The sequence below is a fragment of the Dermacentor silvarum genome, chromosome 1 (assembly GCF_013339745.2).
Source record: "Dermacentor silvarum isolate Dsil-2018 chromosome 1, BIME_Dsil_1.4, whole genome shotgun sequence".
Classification (NCBI taxonomy): Eukaryota; Metazoa; Arthropoda; class Arachnida; order Ixodida; family Ixodidae; genus Dermacentor; species Dermacentor silvarum.
Window position 1 is genome coordinate 397,264,073 of NC_051154.1, and position 24,115 is coordinate 397,288,187.

Genomic DNA, 24,115 nt, shown 5'->3' on the forward strand with positions numbered 1-24,115 from the left:
TGCGTCAATTAATGATCAGAAGGACCTACTTAATGACTCAGTACGTTTGTACACAATCGTCAAAATCGTTTCAGGGTCCCTTTAACGTTAGGCCTAACATTTTTCGTTCCATCGCTATTTGTGCAGTCCGTAACTTGTTCTCGAGCTTCTTTGTTAACCGCCAAGTTCCTTCTCGATATGTTGTCACCGGTAATCACTGTTAATTTATAATTGCAACTGACGTCAGGACCTAATTTAGAATGCTTGCGGATGATTGTGTCATTTATAGAGTCAGAGATAATGCAAGGGACATTGCATCATTACAGACTGATTTAGACATAGTAGGAACATGGTACAATACATGGGAAATGTAACTAAATGTTCAAAAATGTGATCACGTCACCTTTACAAGTAAACGCGCATTTCAGTCATGTACGTTATACCTTGAATAATATGCCATTAAAAACGGTTGACAAATACAAATATTTAGAAATTTTAATGACGTCTGACCTAAGAAGGAACAGGCACATTACGCACATTGGAAATAAGGTAATAGGTTCATTGGGAAACCTGCGTCGACATTTCAGTCATTTACCGGATAAATTAAAAAGCAATGGTATTTCAGTTATGTTCGTAGTCTTCTTGATTACGGTTGTGTCTGTTGGCATCCCTACAGAGCTGATCTCACGGAATAGCTTGAAAAGGTGCGGAACAGGGCAGTTAGGTTTGTTTTTAATAACTACAGCAGAAAATTAAGTCACAGAAAGTAAAATGAAATTATCGTGGCAAGCATTGAACGAAATTTTTTCACGCTGTTTATTATTCTAAAACAGCAATCTTGAGAGAAATGTATATTCATTCGCCTCATATGTGTCGATGAGACGTGACCATGCACTGAAAGTCCGCGAGTTCCCTTTTAGGGGTGACGTCTTTCGGTTTTCCTTTTTTGTTCGAATTATAAGAGAATGGAATGCTCTTTCGCCTGACGTTGTTAATATTCAAAAGAATGATGCGTTTTATCGCGCTTTACGTATGTGATCACTTCTTTCTTCCTTTGCAATGTAGCCCCCTGCTGTAATGCCCGCATGAGCGGTTCAGGTATATATTACATAAATAAAATAAATAAATGATGAGGTGAACTCTGCTTACTACTGACAGGTTATCAGTGTACCAGAGGGGCGCAGGGAAGTGATGGATGCGGTGCAAGTGTCAGAAAAGTTCGATAAAAGAACGTGCGGGCATATCATACTTAGCGAGTCATGTGAGAAATTTACGAAAATGTGTGGTTTAACTTTTGGTGAGAAACGTTCACTTGCTATTTTTGTCATCTTTGAAACAAGGAAATAGAGTAAGCGATAAAATTTGAAGTTCAAACACATATCTGTGTAAGCAAAACTATTTTATGCATGATTCTAATATGCAGTGACACAAAACAAAGTTATTAATCTCAACTTGACAGTTCGGCAACCGGCAACTAATTCAACCGGGGGCCCACATCTGGAGGAATGGGGGGACGGCGCGCGCAGCTGACGCTAGAAGCATTCGTCGCCGCCATGAACGGCGCGCCTAGCTGTCTTTTTCGGAAGCTTGGAGTGCTTGCTGCTAAAACATTCTCATACAGCGTGGCCGGATGCAACTGAACTCAAGGCGTTGCCGAGCAATAATATAAAAGTGTGAAATGCGGCACATTTTTAAAGATTTGTGTATCTCTTGCGGGACGCGGGGCAGCAGCCCTCAAAGCGGGACTTTCCCGGGAGGCGCGGGACGGGTGGTCACCCTAATTCTTGGAGTAAGGTGAGAATTAATGCTCGGATTTATTTTTAAAAAACCAGGAAAACTAGTGGGATCCGGCCTCATCGTCTCATTTGGGGAGTTCGCTATGAACTTCTTTTGACGCTAGAGCACAGTACTGGGATGGCATGGCTTTGGCACCGGTATTGCGATGGTAAATCCCGATTTGATCCGTTGATCCGATCTCTACGGCGTCTGCGCGCAGCCCGGCATGGTTGCACGCTGGAGGTGAGAAATGTAAACAAGTGAGGAGAATCTGCCCCAACAATATGATAGCGCAGTAACGCAACCTTCCGGCATGGCGGAGGCTTCCCAATAAGTGACGTCAGGGCCTCTCCTCAGTTTTTACTTTTTAGATGTCGCCAACTCAACACTATCTCTCGTGTGAATTCGAAGGCATGCCTGCTGCCAACCAGCCAAGATAGCGTGCGATGCACCCTAGCGGCTCTGGCGTCAGATGGGACATGTTCCATTACAGCGCTGGCCCGACAAAATGCGGCAAACGCCGCTAGTCACACCGCCTACGAGCCGACGGTAGAATTCATAGCGGCCACTTTGTAATGTGCGTCTGCGCCGCGCGTGACGCACCTGCGCCTTCAATGCCGTCGCCCTTAGATGCCGACCGAGTTAGAGCGCAGGACACTTCCAAGCACGTTATTTACTGCCATCATAGGTGTCCAGGCTGCAAAAAGCGCAGGTATAATCCAGCGAAATGCGGCCGCGTGTCACATGCGCCGCAGTTATGCCTGCGCTTTTAAGTCGCCCGTACGCGCCGGCTCAGATAAAGCGCAACACACAAGCACGGCATTATTTACTACCATCATAAGTGACTAGGCTGCTGGGCATATTTGCTAAAGAATAATTCAGCGACAAAACTAATTACTCCACCAAACTCCACCAAAATGTCACGGGTATAAACTATTTACAGAATGTATTTACAGGAGATAGACAGCAGCTGAGAACACAGAGAGGCTGTTGCCACTTCGTCCTCTTCTCCTTCGTCGACCTTGTCTGTTTTCCTCACCGTAACAATATCCTTGTTACAGGAAATAAACGTCGTCACAAGCATAATTTGATTATTAATCAAACTTTTCTAACCTTTGTATAACTACGTTTCCAACTATTAGGTAGGCACAAAACCCCACATTATGATGACAACTTAAGACCCCTTTGAGCACTGCAATGATTACTACCCTTATAGTTGTCCAAGCTACCGCTCAATTTCTACAAAATTACCAAGGGAAATAACACGATGGACATTCGTTATTTATACGTAAACATGAGCCCAATTCACTTAATCAAGCAAAGTTCCCTGTCCTGTTCATGCATACTTCCCAAAGTGTCAGGTAGACACAAAACGACAAAGTATCTCGCGCATTTGGGTGATTTGAGCGTACGTACATCGAAGAGATTTTGGGCGAAACACGCCATAACCCACCTTTGTGTGAAACATTATTCTTACTGGGAGCATGAGGCTTAGGAAGATAGTAAACACAAAGGCGAGAGACTCGTGGAGATACTGCCTTGAAGTTTGCGCCAGTTCACAGCGACGGGCGATTTTGATGGCGTGTGCTCACGCATAGTTAATTGTTTTATCAATGCAAGGAGATTAAACTGTATTCTAAAAGAGCCACAGAAAATTACCTGTCAAGTTTCTAGAATATACAGAGCCACAAAGAACCAAGTACAAAAAAATGTCGCAGTTTCGCCCAAAAGGCCAAGCATCAATTGCGATAGCAAATTAGTAGAGAGCTATACGGAGTAGGGATCTTAGTTTTATCGGCTGCATAAACTTGGACACATTCGCTTAAGGTATGAGGCCAAGTGCCAGGAAAAAAAGTTAAAAAAAGGGTAAACAATAAAATTATTGGTATACATCATAAAGCACACTTTTTTAGGCCCATGTGAGCCTTTTAAAGTTTGCATTATTTTTTCAATATTTTTATTATTTGAAAAATTTAATTAAATGTGGGTCTCACGCGAACAGGCATAACTCTAATTTAGCTCAATAAAAAACACAATTTCTGGCAGTGGTAGAGGGGAGGCTTTGATCTGTGCAGTGAACCAAAATTACTGAGATAAGATGAATTCTCGAAGCATAGTGATGAAATAACAAAAAACATGTGTGCTTCCATTGGGTGTGCCTTGGTGTATAAATCATCCATATCAAAACTTGTGGTACGATTTTACTTGTTGAGGTTCATTGCACACCCAATAATCTCAAAAAAATTGTGCCAAGTTTCACAAAAAATCTTTATTAGGGAAAAAGTTATGAATGTTAGCGTTTGAAGAAATTGCAAAAATATGGGTTCTGAGAAAATCAACAAAAAGATTTCAAAGCATAGCGCTTACATAAGAAGATCAGGACAGCTAAAATCCCCTATATTTGTAGCCAGTTCCGCCGTGGGTCTTGCTCTTGTCTGATTTTGCCCATGTGGCACCTCGACTTTCTTTTTTTTCTAGCTTACTTTGCAGTATTACAGGTATTTGCAGTATGTCTCCAGGTCCGTCGCCTTGTACAGATTGCCGGCCCACTTTCATTGTGTGCGTATTTGCGCTCTAAACTTCCCTATTCTGTGGCTGCCAGTAAGGAAAAGTAAGCGACAGAGACTATACACAATCCGCTGCTCCATTAACGCTTGTGCAGCCTCCAGAACGTCAACAACACGTGCAAAACATTGCACGTCCACGTGGTGAGGCGTTTATAAGTTTAATTGATAAAGAAAATGTTGAAAATGCTATTATGACGTTATTAAACTTTTTACGTGATACGATTCTTAGATAACCACAAAAGAACTGCAAACCAGGGCATTTTTTTCTCTTCCACAGAAAACTAGCACTTTCAGTTTCGGTTTCGTAGACGCCGGGTGGGTTTACATTTTTTTATGTATCTTTTGTAAGAAAGTGCGTCGGAAGATACTTTTTTCAGCAAAATGATGTAGAATAAATTCCTCATCTAACAAAGCGGAAAACAAGAAATTTACATTTTGAAAAAAAAATGCAATTTTGACTTGGCCTCACACCTTAATAACTGAATTAAAAAGCGTGGTGTCAGCGTGCACAAGCAAACATGAATACATCACACTCGATTACCGCAGGCAACCACTGTCAAAACACCGGTGTGAGCAAGCGCGGCGCCGCAGCCAGCAAAGGTTCGTGTGGACTATCGTTTGAACGGAAACTGAACTGCGAAAGCACAGCGCATACAAAGGTCAGGGGCGCGTCGAGATCGTTTTCAAGATACGGTGCGCGTGAAAACCCTTACCGGCGCAAAGTACAAGTACGTAGTTGTTATCAGAGTAGAAGCCACCCCACCCCGCCTCCCTCCCTCGCTACCTTCCCGCTTTCCTCCTTTCGCGTGGGAGATTGAGTCACCAGTGCCCCTTGCGCCTGGTTGCAAGATACGCATTTGGTGGCGCAGCACAGCCAGTGTTGCCAGGTTTGGCTATATATAGCGAAATTGGGCTACAGAAAAAAAATTTGTCGTCGGCATGGACGAGTTGGCTATGTGGCTATATTTGGGCTACTGAAAATATGTGACTTGGCTTTGTTTGGGCTATAAGTGGTGGCCTAATCAACGCTCCGGAGGGGGTCTGATCAAGTAGAAACAAATCTCTAAGGCTATGTTTTAGCTGGCTGAGCCGGCAGCGCGCCTGTGCGTGTGTGCGTGCGCGAAATGCCCTCCGCCCCCTCGATTCTCAGCGCCGTTGTCTGACCCGGTGGATTTGATCTTTGATGTACTTAAACTCATAGGCGTATCTTACGGGGGGGGGGGGAGGGCAGGGGGGCACTTGCTCCCCCCACTTCCAAAAGTGGGGGGGGGGGCAAAGTATGTCACTTGCCTTCCCCCTTTGAAAGTGGGCCCTTTCGGCAGCACGCTGGAAAGTCGAACGCTGCAACTAAGGCTAACTTTACGTTCTTAATAATTAAGAGTGGCAACGTAACTAATTTTTTCTTTACTACGTATCCCCTGCTTGGACAACGTGTATGGCGAAGCGCGGGATTCGCCATACACGCTCGCATTGCGGAGAAGGCCTGGCGCCGGACAGTTCGATCCCGCCGTAACAAATTTCCGCTTGCGCTACTTGCATCATGCCCATCTTGGGGGGGACCGGCTAACCGTATTTGAAAACGCAATCGGCTTGCTATATTTAAGCTGCGGGCAATGGGAAAGGTCCGGAAAAAGTATTTTAATTAGTCGCGCCCAACGATTGATGTGCCTCACGGCAAGAAGTCGTTGAATTATCAAATCCTGGAAGTATTGAATCTCCGTCCAGATATAGTCTTCATAGCATTGCAATCTCAGTATATTATCACCATCAAACATGTAATCAAACCGCTTACAGATCTAATTGTAGAATTTCATTGTGTAATCACGACTTAGCGTAGATATGGTCCTGAAAATGACCTTGGTCGAAGGTGCATAACTATTTCGATAGCGATAGAACACTGAACTGAATTTTTTCTGAAGGCATGTGTCACTTCTAATTTTGTCGATTGCATTTTCAGGCCGTTTATACATAAGAACTACACTATTACTTGTTTCCCGGCAGGAGCAAGAACAGCGGATATTTAATGTTTTGAAGAAATGAAGATCACTTTTTGGAGATGTGTTCCGAAAATTTGAACTGTGTAGGTTCTTTATGTGCTCGTAAAAAAGTTACTGAATACTCGCGTTCTCCCAAATTGTATGCGTTATACACGGCATTTAATTGTTCCCCCAGTATCCGCGGTAAACTATGCGTGGCACGGTGTTTATATTTAATCGAAGTACGAAGCAATGTTCTGAGTGACGAGCGATTTATGCTTATTCTGTGTAGGTTCATTACAGCGTTCTGTGAAATTTCTCATTGAAGTGTTTTAGGGTGTCATACTGCCGCTAGTCGAAATGTTTTCCAGACTCCTAAAAGAACTGCACGAGAGACGGACTCGAAATTCCATGAAAATATCGAGAATTTTAAGCGCAATGAATTGCGAAACTCGCTTTCCTGCTTAAAATGCAAGAGTTGCAGATAATTTCTAAGCCGCCCTTTTTCTGTGTTTTCGTGCATCATACGAGATGCATAGATTGTTTCTGCGTATCCTCGGTGAGCTAACATGGCTACTTGCTTATATCTGGAGAAAGGTAGGCGCATGGCATGGGCAATATGTAGGCAATTTTCCAAATAAGTGGCTTAAATTTGCATTTTCCAATAGAATTTACGGCTGCGCTGTCATAGCACGAACTACAACTGAGGGCATATTTTGCGAACATAGCGGGAATAATACGTCACGCTCATGTGAGATGGTAAACGCGTGTTGATCAAATGCAGCTTTAAAAGAACTGTAAGCAAGTATTCGAAAGTATCACGCTGCCTTTATTAGCATAGGTTTCTCAATCTCCCCAGAGAACTATGTCTTTCACATAATTTGTACTTTGACGGAATAGGCAGCATTTTAAGTACAATGTGTGCGATGTTTCTGGCTTATTTAGAAGCTTACAAACAATTATTAAACCCTAATTTCTTCCTATTATTATTGGTTTCACCTGGTGTCCTCACTCAACTAAAGGACGCAGCTTTATGTTTTGTGACTTTTAGGACCAGGTAATTTTTGATGTGTAGGTAAAGTTCAAAATAGATGAGAATTGGCGCTTTCGCAATAAATTGCGTATGCAAGCACTCCAGAGTGTTATCAGCCTGTCTAACGATCTGGGCAGAATTGACTATAAACGCCACGAAGTCTAAACTTAGCGAAAATTGATGGTATGGTAGGAAAACTCTCTGTACGAAGATACATGAAGTTGGATCAAGCACAGTCTTGGTAAATGTTGGTGAACACCACGGTAAATGTTATGGCGAAGTTATTAACGTGTGTGTTATTGAATTACTGGCTTTTTTATATTTTCCAACAAGACGTGCTCAAAAGAATTACATATGCGGCCCGCGCGAGGTTTCAAACGGAACAGTCATATACGGGCAACTTTTTAAACTATGCGGTATAATTACAGGAAACTGAAACTTTTACTAAAACTACTCGAAGAAAACAGCTTCGCTGTAAATTTGGTTGCAATCATCGAAGGTCGCACACATCTGCTTCCTTTTTTTGTGTATATTGCAATCATTTATGATCAATGTGCTTCGTTGTGTATCCCCTCGACAATACTATTACCTTAGGTAGCGAGACATTCGTGCTGTATACTTAAATACCAAGTACAATTATTCGCTAAATTAATGAAATTGTCTAACAAATGTGCGTTTTGGTCTGCGCTGCACTGCTGCTACTGGGCGGGATCAACGAACTCTGGGCATTCACTGCCTTTTGTCTCAGCATCAACTTGACATCTTATATATCGAAATGAAATAAATTCCAATAATTTTACGCCCCCTCGTTCGCCATGGCAGGTTCATAATAGATCTATGTCGGTGAAACCAAAAAAAACAACTGACATACGCATTTCCAGACGTTTTCAGTTCTTTTATTAGTAAATCTATATATATATATGTATATATATATATATATATATATAGAGAGAGAGAGAGAGGGCGAGAGAGAGCGAGTCAAATAGTTTACGGTTTGCTCCCCCCCCCCCCCCCCCCCCACTCGAGATATAGTTGGTACGCCGCTGCTGAAACTTACACCCCGTTTCATCGTCAGACACCCAATCCTCGGGCATCGGGATGAGCCTGGGAGTACAGGGTTTTTCACACTACACTGTACTTACGTGGCTGTGTTTAGAAAGTGAGAGCAATAAAATAGGGTCGGGCCATCGTGGCACTGACATGAAAGAGGCACGGGTAGATGACACGCTCCATGGCCATGGCTTCTTGGTGACCTATCGCGCCGGGCGCCGCTTTCGACCTGCTCCACGTTCCTGACGCGAAGCTTTACTGCCATTTTCCTTTTCTTGCGAGATTAGTTTGTTTGTGTTTACATTAGAGTTTCATTTCCGTAGGTTAGACTTAAGATAGAATCCTCCTCGGAGAGGAGAATCGAACCATGGGGAAGTGGGCGAAGTATGCGAGAAAGTATAAAAAGAATGGGAGCAAGACCCCAAGCCCAAAGTGGGTCCTGGTAGGTTTACTTATAGTTGGTTTGCCCGTAACGTGACAGACGCAGGTACTTGTGCTAATATCGAAACATGTTTGCCACGATGCCATCAGTGCGCCACGTCACATGTATATCATCAGTATGTTAGCTTAGCAGGTGAGGTGTCGCGCTGCTGGCTCGAGTACGGGGGTTGGATTCCCTGCCACGGCGGCCGCATTTCGATCGAGGCCAAAAGTAGGAAAACCCGTGTACTTAGTTTTATGTGCACGTTAAAGAGAACCAATGGTCAAAATTATTCCGGAGTCCACCACTGCTTCATGGCTCCCAAGCATATTGTGGTTTTGGCACGCAAAACACCAGTAATTATTATTATTAGCATATCAACATGGTTCGCTTTCTGACAGTAACCGGTTTTCACAGGATTACCACTGTTATCAATTTGTGGTTTACCTTTGCTCTTTGTGAACCGTCGCGGCTTTTGCCATTTCGAGCAAGTTACGTTCGGGACGTGCTCGTCGCCGCAAAAGACTGCGCCCTTCTTACACTGGAGTGCCGTCGTGCGTAGGAACCGTTTAAAGCTTCGCTTACACCGATTGAGACAGCGAGTGGTATCTGCTGTCTCACTTCTTTTTAACGCATGTTTTTGGCGTGCTAGACACATAAGATGGCGGACAGGTTGATGTAAATGGAAACTATATAGAGTGTGTCCCAGGTAACCCGGGCCAAGCTAATTAACAAGAAAACAAGATAGGACGATGAGACAAATAAGGAGAGATGTCACGAGATGTCAATAACGCGCAACACTGGTTTTCGCTCATAAAAAAAGTTCTCGCAGTTTGCAGCGAAAGGCGAAGCATCAATTGCGATAGCAAATTAGTAGAGAGCTATAAGGAATAAGGATAGTAGTTTCATCACCTGTATAAACTTGGACATGCAGCAGCACCAGCAACGCGCAGAACTGTTGTCGACGCCCTCGGCGTTTTGCCCGCGTTCGCACCTAACGCGCGCGACTTTTGTGAGTGTTGCCGGTGCCTTTGGGGGCGGCTCGGAGGTTTTCGACGAAATCAGAACGGGGCTCGTCGAGCAGCGTCGGAAGTCATTACCAGCTTGTCGCCTCACAACGTTTTTATATAAATAGGCATTTGTTGCCGCAGCTAAACGTCGCCTCCCCTCCCCCCCTCCCTCCCTCCCTCCCCCCCCCCCCCCCCCTGGCTATTCGCGCGTCCGAAGAGGTCGCGTTTGCTCTATGTATGTGGTGATTGTAAAGGAGGAAAGAGACGCTTAACTCTGCAGCCCTTCATGGAGCACGGCACATAACGCGCGTTTGCTCTCCGCCGTGAGTTCGCTCCCCGTGAAAGCGCGCGTCCCTCGCTCCCTTTCACTCGCACATACAGCATACGGCGCGCGGCGACGATTTGATCGCCATTAACATCATACAGAACCTCACGGCGATGGCGACGCCGGCGGCAGAAATCAGCTTTCGTGTGTCCATATAATTGCTATCGCAATAAAAAGCCGTGGGCGCGTCACCGTCACAGCGGAGGTGGTCATAGCGCTAGAAGACACGTACAAGAACGAGAGAACAAGACGAGCGCTAACTTTCAACTGAGTGAATTTCGAGAAGCAACCGTATTTGTAGGCCCGCATAGAGAAAAGGCCCAATCATCGCACATGAAAACCAGCCGCATCCAGGAATGCAAATTCATTTGTATTCAGAGCAACTGAAGGGGAGCTGATGCAGCTATCACCGGCCCTCGCTATCAGAGTGGCTTCAACTACCTCTCGCGTAACTTTATCTACATTTCTATACAAAACAGAACACTTCTTGAACAAGGGTTTGCACCCACAATCACTGCAATGCACAGAAACATGACCATCTCGGTATCGGTTCAATTTTTAACCTATCATTCAGGCACCTGCCAGACTGTCCAATGTAAACTTTCCCGCACGATAACGGAAGGCGATACACAGCATTCTTTACGCACGACACAATAGGGGTCTGATGATTCTTTTTACGAACTTCGCGTTTCTTGGCAAACGCATCTGTGGCACTGCATAGGCTAAGCAATGTCTGCGGAGCGGAAAATATTATATCTACTTCAACGTTTCGTCCAATCTTCTTTAGAGCGTGTGATACGTTATGCAAATACGGCACAACAACTTTTTTAATGTTGTCAATAGTGCTCACGTGCGTGGCATTCCGTTTCCTTAGCTTCCTTAACGCACTTTCTGCTACTGATATAAGTACATGGTTAGGGTATGCTGCGTCCGATAGACGTTCTTTTTGTATGTCAAAGCTGCTAGACATTTTATGGGGGCATTAATTGCGGAACGCGTTGTCAAGACACAGATTAGCGATTGCTCGTTTCACCAGCTTAGAATGTGATGAATGATGCGGAAGCAGCATCTTATTGTCACGAGGATGATATTCCCAACAAATATGATGATCGAACAGAAAAATTCTTAAGTCTAAAAACTGGACGGAATTATTGACTGGTAGATCGTGTGTTATCTCCAGACTGTCAAGACATCGAGAAAAAATGTTAACTACATCATTTACAGATTGAGTGGAATCAAACAGGACTAGGTAATCATCCACATATCTAAAAACTTTGGTGATCTTCACCGCTGACATACAAGTTTCTATAACTTTGTCATAATGAGCCAGGAATATATCACTGAGTATGGGTGCCAGACACGACCCAATGCAAACCCCTCTCTTTTGAAGGTATAGATGGAGGTAGACCGTCAAAGACCGCTGGACAGCTGAAGTTTTTCTACGCCGTAGGCAAATGTCACGTGAGAGCTCAATGATGCTGAACCTTATTTTGCCTTCACGTGAGCTAAAAAGCCGTAGTTATTATTATAACTATAAATAATAACTTAGTACTATCTGTCATAATATAAAAGCACTATGATTTCACCCTCTGTAGCGATTCTCTGGAACTAGATAGCCTCCGTGGACCAACCAAAAAGTTCATTTACTCCGTGAAAAAGTTCTATGTAAAAACGTGATGTCGACCGTCCCGGCGGCAAGGACATTTGGTTAAAATGGGTTGCGCAAAAAAGGATTGCCGTAGTTCAATGTGAAAATTTATATACAAATAAAACTGCAAATAAAAATGGCTATATTTGGCGATGAAATATTTGGCTCTCTTTTTGTGTTTGGCTTTATTTGGGGCACAATTTCTCTCTAACTTTTGGCTACGCAGCCTCGTCCGGCCTGGCAACACTGAGCACAGCTTCGCCTCCCCTCCCTCCCTCCGATACCCCCACGGCCATTCGCGCGACGGAACAAGTCACGTTTGCTCTCCGCCGTGCGTTCGCTTTCACTCGCACATATTGCGCGCCGCGACGATTTTATCGCCCTTGGACTTTATACGGAACGTCACGGCGACAGCGACGACAGCGGTGACGTCGACGGCAAAAAAACCGCTTGAAGTGTCCATATAATTGCTATCGCAATAAAATGTAACTTTAAATTCGTCACGTCACACCGACACAGCACTCCAGCTTCAGCAATTATTTTACACAATGGAACTTTGGCCTTCTGAAAACACATCGCCACTACACCAACTCAAATATAATTTTGTAAGAATATTCTGTCAGTCTGATCTGACTTCACTTCTGTTCAGCGTCCCGTAATTGCCTTTCTACGACATGAGCGAAGCGACAAGGATAAGAGTCACTCACGAGTTGTCGACATCCTTGGGAGCCTCCTTTTCTGGAGACTGGCAGAGCTTGCAGCATGGCGTGCTGCTCGCCTTGAGTTCGGGACTGTCCGGGGTGAAGTCTACCAGCGTGGGCTGGCCCGTCTCCATCAGGGGAGTTGTGTCCAGCTCCTCTAGACACTCCACCATGAAGGGGCTCATGGGGGCGGACTCGGGCGTGGCCAGAACGTTCCCAGGAGGAGGGTGTGGTGAGTTAGGCTGCAATGAAAACACCGGGCACTGGAAGTTAAGCCAGCATCTCACTAAACAATACACAAGAAGGCTGATCCAATAGAAAGCTTTACCTTACGGGACGCAAGCCGCATCCAAGCATTGAGGACGCAAACATCCGGGCGTACAAAAGAACCAAAAGTGAGCACAAAAGAACACAAATGCCCACAGTAGAGCTTGCGTCCTGCAATGCTTGGGTGCGGCTTGCGTCTCCTAGTCTAAACTCTACTGACTCTCAGGGGTGCTCACAAAGTATGAGCATTAGAAACTGACTAACGCGGTGAACGTAGAGGTAGGCTGACATTGTGTATGCGAAATGTCGAACCCCTGCGCGGTGCCAAAGCCGCCTAAATTTTAAAGAAAGGCACGTGCACGTCCCTCCTTCTAAGGGAGACCGACTTCGTGCCAGAGGATCAACGTCACACGTGTAAATGGCTCGGCGGGAGACACTCTACAAGGTCACCAAATATGGCGCGCAACTTTGGTAAGTCATCTAATCCAGAGCACACAAAACCAACCACAGGGAGTACACCACGCAGCAAGAAAAGCAGAAGAGAAAAAGAAATCAAACTCGCGACGTAAATGTTAGCGCACCCTCGGCAAAAAGAGTGTAAGTAGGTGGGCCGTGAAGCTCACCTTCCGGCAGCATGGTGTCGCGACAGTTCGATTTATGCTGTGTCTTAATACTGAACCAATTTGAAAAAATGAAAGATTGCGGTAAACAGTTTTAAATTACCAGTAGATAAACAACATTCATAAAGGCCCTCGCGAGGAGCCCTTTCACGTTGCAAAGCAAAACTGGAGCGTCCACAGACACTGTAGTGAAAGGCCCGGGATTGCTCTCGACCCTCTGGGCTTATTTAACATGCACCCAAAAAACGGTACAAGAATATTTGATGCATTCCCCCTCCCTTCAAATGTGGTGACCTCATCTGGGTATCCAATAAATGACCGTATGCTTGGCAAAACGCTTTAGCAACCAAGTCAGTTAATTTAAGCAAGCGGAAAGCATTTTAGAAGTACAAGCTTGATTAATCCGTCAGTTCTGCTTGTTACAGTACACGTGTTGAGCTAAGAAGGAAAAAAGAGAAGAAAGAAGGAAGGGACGAGTGGAGGGCGCGTGAATATCTGAGTTTAGAATACTTACGCGTGAGCGGTCCATAATGTTTGCTGCAAAAATGCAAGAATAGCATTAAAGGGTTGACACACGCGAGCAAATGTCAGTCGCTAATCAACAGAGTTAGGCGTCGGGCTGCTAGGCCCACCGCAGCCCTGCATCGGAAGCGTGAGATGGAGTCGTCCTTACATTCCATAGAGTGCCGAGAGCACAATGGCCGTTGATGATGATGATGATGATGATCCTTCACCATGGCTCGCACCCACTGAGGGGGATAGGCCAAGAATCGGGCGGCAGTAGGTAGCTAAAAAAAAAAAATTCTTTTTGACAATGAGATACGCAAAGTAAAGAAGGCACAAACAAAAACAAAGAAAATTTTGTATACCTAGAGTATTGTGCCAACGAGCAGTCAGACTAACCGAAAGGTGAAAAATATAGTTATTATCAAGGTCAGAAAAAATACAATGTTACTAACGAATTTGGAGAAACAAATTTCAGTGAAATGAATACTGATCTGATAGGTAGAATAAGGTTACTATAATTAACAGGGTAATCGTCTTGTTTCTGTTAAAAATTGAAAGACTGCGCAACAAACGTCTCTGTGACAATAGCCGAGGGAGGAGGCCCCAAATGATAATAATACTGGTGTACTTAATCTTAATCCAATTTTGCAGAGTGGAGCTTCGAGTAATTTCGTTCTCTGGTTTGAATAACGTCGGCATGATAAAAAGTAGTGGTCTATTGTTTCAATTTCCTTACAATTTTGGCACAGAGGGGACATCGTCAGACCAGCTCTGTGTAAATAGAAATTCAATTCCGGGATGCGACAGCGTAATTTGGAGAATGTAACTTCTAACTGCCGAGAAGGACACCACTGATTATTCCAGCCAAAACCGAGATGCTGAAAGTCTGTAGATGGGATCAGCGATAATTTGATTAAGTCATTTCGTAGGCTAAACGTTCTGAATCTCGATGCAGTGACGTAAGCTGTATCCGGTAAAATATGAAGCACAGGTCCATTTAAAGATGTTCTGGCTAATAAATCTGCCATTTCGTTTATGTATAAACCGCAGTGTCCAGGAACCCAGAGTAAATTAATTTTTTGTAACGTTGTAGGGATTAAATTTTGAAACACATTTAAGATAGTTGAATTCGTTGCCGAGGAAAGCGACACACATACCGACCGAGAGTCTGTTACTACGACAGCTGATAATTGATTCGGGGGTAGTTTGCGCAGTGCTAAAACAATCGCCAATAATTCTGCTATGAAAATAGTCGTGTAATCCGGAAGGCGAATAGAAAAGGACCAACTAAGAGAAGGAGAAAAGATGCCTACGCCAGCCTTTTCGTTTAACATTGAAGCGTCCGTGGCTATTATATTGTTTGTTTCCTGGTGAGAGAGGTAATCTAGTAATTGGTCATTTAAATATTGGAATGGCATTAGTTTAGCATTCGAGGGGAAGATATCGTCAAATTCAATTTGGAGGATTTTCTTGGATTGACTTATTGGGTGAATACATTGAATTTGTACATTCAGTGGTGATAGCTGTGCCTGTACGAATACGATCTGAGGGGTGTGCAGTCGCGACCAATGAGTATTAAAAAACGTACTTGGTTCATTAATGAAAACATACATTGATCTTCTTTGGGGAGAATCGTAAAACTTTAGGTACGTTTGGACAGTAAGGATTTGGAATCTACTAATTAAACATGGTAGTCGCGCTTCCATATACAGAACAGTTGTTTGCAACAAACTTAGGGAGTCCAAGGCACAAACGCAGAGCTTCCTTTTCTAATAGTACCAAAGGTTTAATTTTATAAGCTGGACACCCAGAAAATAAGACACAGCCAAATTCCATGATTGGTCGGACATACATTTTATATATCATAATTAATGTGTTTCTTCGCAGCCCGTATCGTCGGTTACTGATTTTACGCAACCATCCTACAGCCCGAGTTGCCTTAAACGCGACGTTATCAATGTGGCTTTTCCAGTTTAGTGTTCCATCATATGTAATTCCCAGATATTTAAGAGAATCCACCTGAGGAATGAACTCTTGACGATACATCAGTGAAATGTGAGCGGGAACATCTAAAGGAAAGAGAAGGAGTGCACTTTTACTAACGTTCAGAGACATATGTATGGTTTCAATCCAAGTTTCAAGCATAGATAAGTAATTTTGTAACATTTGATAAAGTGAATGTAGATCAGCATTCGATGCAAAAAAAGCGATGTCATCAGCATAAACGTACACATGAATGTCCTGGAGCAGCGGGATGGAGCTTAAAAATATATTAAATAAAACAGGAGATAATACTGATCCTTGTGGTACTCCCCTCTGTTGCTTATACCTAGACGATGAACATCCGTTTTGAAAACAGTAGAACTCTCTTTCCCTTAAAAATTCTGACAACCACGCCGTGATGTATTTCGGAAACCTGTAATTCTCTAATTGTATATCAGTATGCTATGTTCCACGGAATCATAAGCTTTTGCTAGATCCAGGGTCACTAATGCTGAATATTCTCTTCGGCGACGAGCAAGTTTTATGCGACTCTCTAAATCTACGTGCGCACACCAAATCGAGCACCCTGATCTAAAACCAATTTGACAGGGGCTAAGTATTAAGTTTTCAGAAATGTAGGTCGTAATTCGACAATTTAAAATTCGTTCAATTAGTTTAACTAAGTTTGATGTTAGGGAAATTGGTCTAATATTATCTAAATCATATCGACCTCCCTGTTTTTTAAGTATCGGAATTACCTTAGCAAGTTTCCATTCTGAAGGTACCCACGCATTTTTTAAAGAGTAATTTACCATATTCAAAATTTCTTCTGGGGACAATTCATACAGAATTTTTATCACGGCTGTGGTAACTCCATCTGGTCCTGGCGCTGAAGAAGGCAGATAGCGAACAACATCCGCCAGTTCTTGTGTTGTGACTTCCCTAAATTCCTCTAGTGGTAACGGTTTCACTATGTACGGTGGAATGATTGAAGTGAACCTATCTTTCAGTCCTTTTCCAATATTTTCTAATAATTCGGATAATTCACGTGGCGAAAGCACGGAAGAGTCAATATTTGCTGGAACTGGAATCATTTTTCGAGAGCGTAAAAACCTAAAAAGGGCTTTTTTGTTTTTTGATTTAGACAGATGATTGTATTTATTCATATCATACTCCTCTTTGGCTTTATCTATCGTACGCTTGAATGTTGCAGCAACAAATTGGTAATCACTCCAATTCTTTGGACATTGATTACAAAGAAGTTGCTTCCAGGCAGCTTTTCGTTTTCGGTGGGCCCTCGCGCAATCTGAATTCCACCACGGACTTAATGGTTTACCTGTGTTGCAGGTTAAATTAACTGTTGCATTCTTCGCGGAACGCTTTAAAACTGCACAGAGGCTCAGAGCCCTAATATCCTCTTGCATAGCCGTACGTGAAAGCATCGTAGACTTCAAGTCTTTTTGAAGTTTGTTATAGTTTATAAATGAGTTATTTTTCCTTCTAAGAGAAATCACAGGGAAATCAAGTTGAAAAATAATTGGGAGGTGGTCGCTGTTCGTAGCACAGTCTATAGTATTCCACGATGATATAGCTAAAGATGAGCTGGAGAAAGTGAGATCTATAGCCGATTGAGACTGTCCGCGAAGAAACGTAATAACTTTTGAATTTAGACAAGATAGATTATTATCAAGAGTCCATTCCCACAGGCGTTTTCCTTCTGAATCAGTTTTAAAACCCCAAGATACATGGTGTGAATTAAAGTCACCAGCGAATACTATGTCTTTTCTGCAGGAAGCTAATACGGTGTCTAGAGAAAATGTATCCTGCACTCCTGCTGGGAAATATAAATTAACTAAGGTAAAAGGGGAGCAGTCTGGGAGTGAAATGTCTAATGCTAAAATTTCACATTCGGTAGACATTCTTTGAAACGATATCGTTGCTTTGTGACTAAATTTATTTGAAACCAAGAAAGCAACGCCACCACCTCTGGCAGGCCGATCCAAACGAAACATTCGATAATATTTTAGAGAATATTTTTGACCATTTGAAAGCCAGGTTTCTTGTAAGATAATGATGTCTGGAGAAAATTGAGAAGAAATATACGATAGATCTGTAGTAGCAGAAACAATTGAACGACAATTCCACTGCAAGATTTTTAGAGACCCTATGGTGAAGATAGAACGGTAGCGGAAACCGCCTGATCCAAAATAGTCTCTTTCAAAAAGTCCTTCTTGGAAAGGTTCACTTTTTCATATTTTTGAGTTTTTGACTTTGAAGAAATTTTGTGGGGAGGAGATCGTGTGCGTTTTAGACTTTTGTGTTCCATGTCTACATCCTGGTAGTCTTCATACTCTTCCGTTAGGGGTTCCGGTTCCGTCCGTTCTACTTGAGTAGAAGGTCCTGCGCAAGGGGAGTCAGCTGACGAGTTTGATGACAATGTTTGTTTTTGAGTTATGTTTAGTACATTTGCAACCTGGTATGCAGGAGATTGGGTAGAGGCTGCACCAATGACCTGCGCCATCTGGCTAGTCATCATTTGTGTCAAGGACTCAAAAAGAGTTGTTGCAAGTCGTTCCATTGCCTTTTCCATAGCTTTCTCTACTGCCTCTGCTATGGCCTTGGATAGAGAAACATCCATACTAGCGGTGTGACGAGCTGTTACGCCTGCGTAGCCCTGGGATCTTCCCTGAACTTCTGTAACTGCTTCCCTACGTGAGCAACGCCTGCGTTCCACCACTTCTAGTATTCTTAATTCTCGTTCCTTTGCAGAACAGTTTGAATAGTCTGCAGGGTGTGCTTCATTGCATAGGCAGCAGTTTTCTTCCTGCGACTTACATTCTGTGCTGTCGTGATTCTCTCCACATAGGCGGCATCGAGTAACCGATCTGCATCCTTTTATAGTGTGTCCGTAGCGCCAACATTTCAAGCACTGTAGTGGTCTTGGGGAAAGTGGCTCTACTCTGTATATCAGGGGCCATGCCTTGATTTCAGTTGGACGAACTGTTCCCGCGAACGTAACAATCACCGACTCCGTAGGTGACTTCCTGTTCTCAATAATTCGGCTACACCGGTATACGGATACAGCTCCAGCAACTGAAAATAAGTCTAGCACTTCTGAGGGGTCCAGGCTCGCGTCGACCCCACGAACTAAGCCTTTCGAGCATGCAAGGTGTGGTGGAATAAACGGGCTCACCGGATTCGATGCGAATTCAGAACAGTTTAGAAGGTCTCGAACGCACTCCTGATCCGATGAGCAGCAAAGAATACCACCGCGACCAAACTGGCGGACCTCGGTGATCTTTTGGAACTGGGAGGAGGCATTTCGAAGCTCCACCTGAATCGCTTTCGGATTCTTCATCTGAATCGATCCCCCATTTGTAGGCACAAGAGCCACAGGGACACTTTTGTTGCCACTGCGTAAAAAAGAGTCTATTGGCCACTCTCGGGAAGGGATTGAGGCTAGCCAAGGGGAATGCCCTTGACCGGGGGAAGAAAGAGACATCAGGTTAGTCTGACTTTACACTCGCGACACAATAATCCTAAAGGTGAAGAAAAAAGATCTATAAATGAATCAAAAGAACAATCGAGACGTTAAAAGAGCAATAGATAACCGCCGCCCGATACTTGACCACACCCGAGACAGGACAGCAGACGAAGACAGCAGGCGAGCGGCGAGCAGCGGCGAGCAGCCAGAGACAGAACGAAGCGCTGCTCGGTGCCGACGCTGCGCCGTTCCAATGGCCGTTCCAGCTTCCAGCGAAGCCGAGAACGAGAGCGCGTTTTTCCACTCGCGTGCAACGTCGTCTTCATCAACGGCCTTGCATTTCTCGTGCACTGCGCCGTGAGCCCAGATGGGGTAAGAAGAAGCGCTTTTCTGCCCCTCGCTTTAGCCACGTCCCATGGCCAATCCCTCGTGGTGAGTTGTATTATACATATATAAATCAAAGCCCCTGTTATAAAAAAGATGGTTGAACGCGAAGCTTTCTCCCATGCAAACTGAATCGAAGTCCGAAGCCAACGACCATGCGACGAAACAATGCTGAGCGAGCCGATGCGATGCATATGCGATTTGATTGCTTGTTTATAATTGTGTTTTTTGAACGTTGAAGGTGAATGAAGACACGTTCCGTAAAGTTGCATACCCTTTATTTTAGATATGTAGCTGTTGATTACACGCACACACCCACATTTTCATGGACGACTTTATACTTGCGAATGAAGACACGTTCCGTAAAGTTGCATACCCTTTATTTTAGATATGCAGCTGTTGATTACACGCACACACCCACATTTTCACGGACGACTTTATACTTGCACATACTTTATACTTGCCTTGTGATCGCTGTGGTAGACGGTCTGACGCTCTGCCGTTGCCAATACACGAGATCGGCCTTGCTTACGTTCGCGTACGGCAGCCTCTTCTGCCTTGCGCTGCACACGCAGCTTACTCATGATGACGGCCGAGAACGCGTGGCGCGACGCGCGTAATGCAATGCAGATATGTACAGTTCGTCTGGATAGCGTGGCATTGCAGTTCCCATTGTTCTTATCGGTACAACTGCGAATGTAAACTTTAGTGTTCTACGATACGTATGTCGTGCACCATTGTTCTATTGTGTGCGTAGAGAGTTCCATTGTGTATGTTGGCTTTCCTGCAGTTCGTTTCCGGCGCTCACGGATGAATCAGTGAGACCTAGAAAGCTTCGCTTTAATAGGCACCGAACCAAACGAAATCGTTTCTACGCGCTTCAGTTCGCCTTTTAATATGGATCAAGGATAAGTTTGCTATATAGCACACTTAGCCTCGGTCCTAGCGCCGGTCCTATAGCGCCTACGAGCTAGATTAGGACCGTACGTTGCGACTGATGCTCCGCGAGCTAGCTGGCACAGTAACTAAACATTATCAGCGCGGTTGCACTCATAACAGTCATCTTGGTGTCACATGCGCCGCTTTTATGCCTGCGCTTTTAAGTCGCCCGTACGCGCCGGCTGAGATAAAGCGCAACACACAAGCACGGCATTATTTACTACCATCATAAGTGACTAGGCTGCCGGGCATATTTGCTAAAGAATAATTCAACGACAAAACTAATTATAGCTTAATATCCTTGTTACAGGAAATAAACGTCGTCACGAGCATAATTTGATTATTATTCAAACTTTTCTAACCTTTGTATAACTACGTTTCCTACTATTAGGTAGGCACAAAACCCCACATTATGATGACAACTTAAGACCCCTTTGAGCGCTGCAATGATTACTGCCCTTATAGTTGTCCAAGCTACCGCTCAATTTCTACAAAATTACCAAGGGGAATAACACGATGGATATTCGTTATTTTTACGTAACCATGAGCCCAACTCATTTAATCAAGCAAACTTCCCTGTCCTGTCCATGCATACTTCCCAAAGTGTCAGGTAGACACAAAACGACAAAGTATCTCGCGCATTTGCATGATTTGAGCGTACGTACATCGAAGACATTTTCGGCGAAACACGCCATAACCCACCTTTGTGTGAAACATTATTCTTACTGGGAGCATGAGGCTTAGGAAGATAGTAAACACAAAGGCGAGAGACTCGTGGAGATGCTGCCTTGAAATTCGCGCCAGTTCACAGCGACGGCCGATTTTGATGGCGTGTGCTCACGCATAGTTAATTGTTTTATCAATGCGAGGAGATTAAACTGTATTCTAAAAGAGCCACAGGAAAATACCTGTCAAGTTTCTAGAATTTACTGAGCCACAATGAACCAAGTACGAAAAAAATGTCGCAGTTTCCCCCAAAAGGCCAAGCATCAATTGCGATAGCAAATTAGTAGAGAGCTATACGGAGTAGGGATCGTAGTTTTATCGGCTGCATAAACTTGGACACATTCGCTTACTAACTGAATTAACAAGCGTGGTGTCAGCCCGCACAAGCCAACATGAATACATCACACTCGATGACCGCAGGCAACCACTGTCGAAACGCCGGTGTGAGCAAGCGCGGCACCGCAGCGAGCAAAGGTTCGTGCGGTCTATCGGTTCAACAGATACTGAGCGGCGAAAGCACAGCGCATACAAAGGTCAGGGGCGCGTGGAGATCGTTTTCAAGATTCGGTGTGCGTGACAACCCTTACCGGCGCAAAGTACAAGTACATAGTTGTTATCAGAGTAGAAGCCACCCCATCCCCGCCTCTCTCCCGCGCTGCCTTCCCGCTTTCCTCCTTTCGCGTGGGAGATTGAGTCACCAGTTCCCCTTGCGCCAGGTTGCAAGATACGCATTTGGTGGCGTAGCACAGCCAGTGTTGCCAGGTTTGGCCATATATAGCCAAATTGGGCAACAGAAAAAAAAAATTTTGTCGTCGGCATGGACGAGTTGGCTATGTCGCTATATTTGGTCTACTGAAAATCTGCGACTCGGCTTTGTTTGGGCTATAAGTGGTGGCCTAATCAACGCTCCAGAGGGGATCTGATCAAGTAGAAACAAATCTCGAAGGTTATGTTTTAGCTGGCTGAGCCGGCAGCGCGCCTGTGCGTGTGTGCGTGCGCGAAATGCCCTCCGCCCCCTCGATTCTCGGCGCCGTTGTCTGACCCGGTGGCTTTGATCGTTGATGTACTTAAACTCATAGGCGTATCTAACGTGGGGGGGGGGGGGCAGGGGGGCACTTGCTCCCCCCACTTCCAAAAGTGGGGGGGGGGGCAAAGTATGCCACTTGCCCTCCCCCTTTGAAAGTGGGCACTTTCGGCAGCACGCTGGAAAGTCGAACGCTGCAACTAAGGCTAAATTTACGTTCTTAATAATTAAGAGTGGCAACGTAACTAATTTGTTTCTTTACTACGTATCCCCTGCTTGGACAACGTGTATGGCGAAGCGCGGGATTCGCCATACACGCTCGCATTGCGGAGAAGACCTGGCGCCGGACAGTTCGATCCCGCTGTAACAAATTTCCGCTTGCGCTACTTGCATCATGCCCATAATGGGGGGGACCGGCTAACCGTATTTGAAAACGCAATCGGCTTGCTATATTTAAGCTGCGGGCAATGGGAGAGAGGTCCGGAACAAGTATTTTAATCAGTCGCGCCCAACGATTGATGTGCCTCATGGCAAGAAGTCGTTGAATTATCAAATCCTGGAAGTATTGAATCTCCGTCCAGAGATAGTCTTCATAGCATTGCAATCTCAGTATATTATCACCATCAAACATGTAATCAAACCGCTTACAGATCTAATTCTAGAATTTCATTTTGTAATCACGACTTAGCGTAGATATAGTCCTGAAAATGACCTTGGTCGAAGCTGCAGAACTATTTCGATAGCGATAGAAGACTGAACTGAATTTTTTCTGAAGGCATGTGTCACTTCTAATTTTGTCGATTGCATTTTCAGGCCGTTTATACATAAGAACTACGCTATTACTTGTTTCCCGGCAGGAGCAAGAATAGCAGATATTTAATGTTTTGGAGAAATGAAGACCACTTTTTGGTGACGTGTACCGAAAACTTGAACTGTGTAGGTTGCTTATGTGCTCGTAAAAAAGTTACTGAATACTCGCTTTCTCCCAAACTGTATGCGTTATACACAGCTTTAATTGTTCCCCCAGTATCCTCGGTAAATGATGCGTGGCACGGTGTTTATATTTATTCGAAGTACGAAGCAATGTTCTGAGTGACGAGCGATTTATGCTTATTCTGTGTAGGTTCATTACAGCGTTCTGTGAAATTTCTCATTGAAGTATTTTAGGGTGTCATACTGCTGCTAGTCGAAATGTTTTCCAGACTCCTAAAAGAACTGCACGAGATACGGACTCAAAATTCCATGAAAATATCGAGAATTTTAAGCGCAATGAATTGCGAAACTCGCTTTCCTGCTTAAAATGCAAGAGTTGCAGATAATTTCTAAGCCCTCCTTTTTCTATGTGTTTTCATGCATCATACGAGATGCATAGATTGTTTCTGCGTATCCTCGGTGAGCTACCATGGCTACTTGCTTATATCTGGAGAAAAGTAGGCGCATGGCATGGGCAATATGTAGGCAATTTTCCAAATAAGTGGCTTAAATTCGCGTTTTCCAATAGAATTTACGGCTGCGCTGTCATAGTACGAACAACAACTGACGGCATATTTTGCGAACATAGCGGGAATAATACGTCACGCTCATGTGCGATGGTAAACGCGTGTTGATCAAATGCAGCTTTAAAAGAACTGTAAGCAAGTATTCGAAAGTATCACGCTGCTTTTATTAGCATAGGTTTCTCAATCTCCCCAGAGA

At 44.2% G+C, this 24,115-nt stretch overlaps 1 protein-coding gene across 1 annotated transcript in view; it reads right to left on the reverse strand.

The window, feature by feature from the left end:
* LOC125939734 (uncharacterized) overlaps positions 1-20,315 on the reverse strand; it is a 132,213-nt gene extending 111,898 nt beyond the window's left edge. The window contains exons 1-2 of the mRNA XM_049663459.1: positions 20,196-20,315; positions 12,493-12,728 (exon numbers count right to left, since the gene is read on the reverse strand). Of these exons, the coding sequence (XP_049519416.1) occupies positions 12,493-12,728; positions 20,196-20,315 (356 nt within the window). The remainder of the gene's footprint in view (positions 1-12,492; positions 12,729-20,195) is intronic.
* Between the last annotated feature and the right edge of the window lie 3,800 nt (positions 20,316-24,115).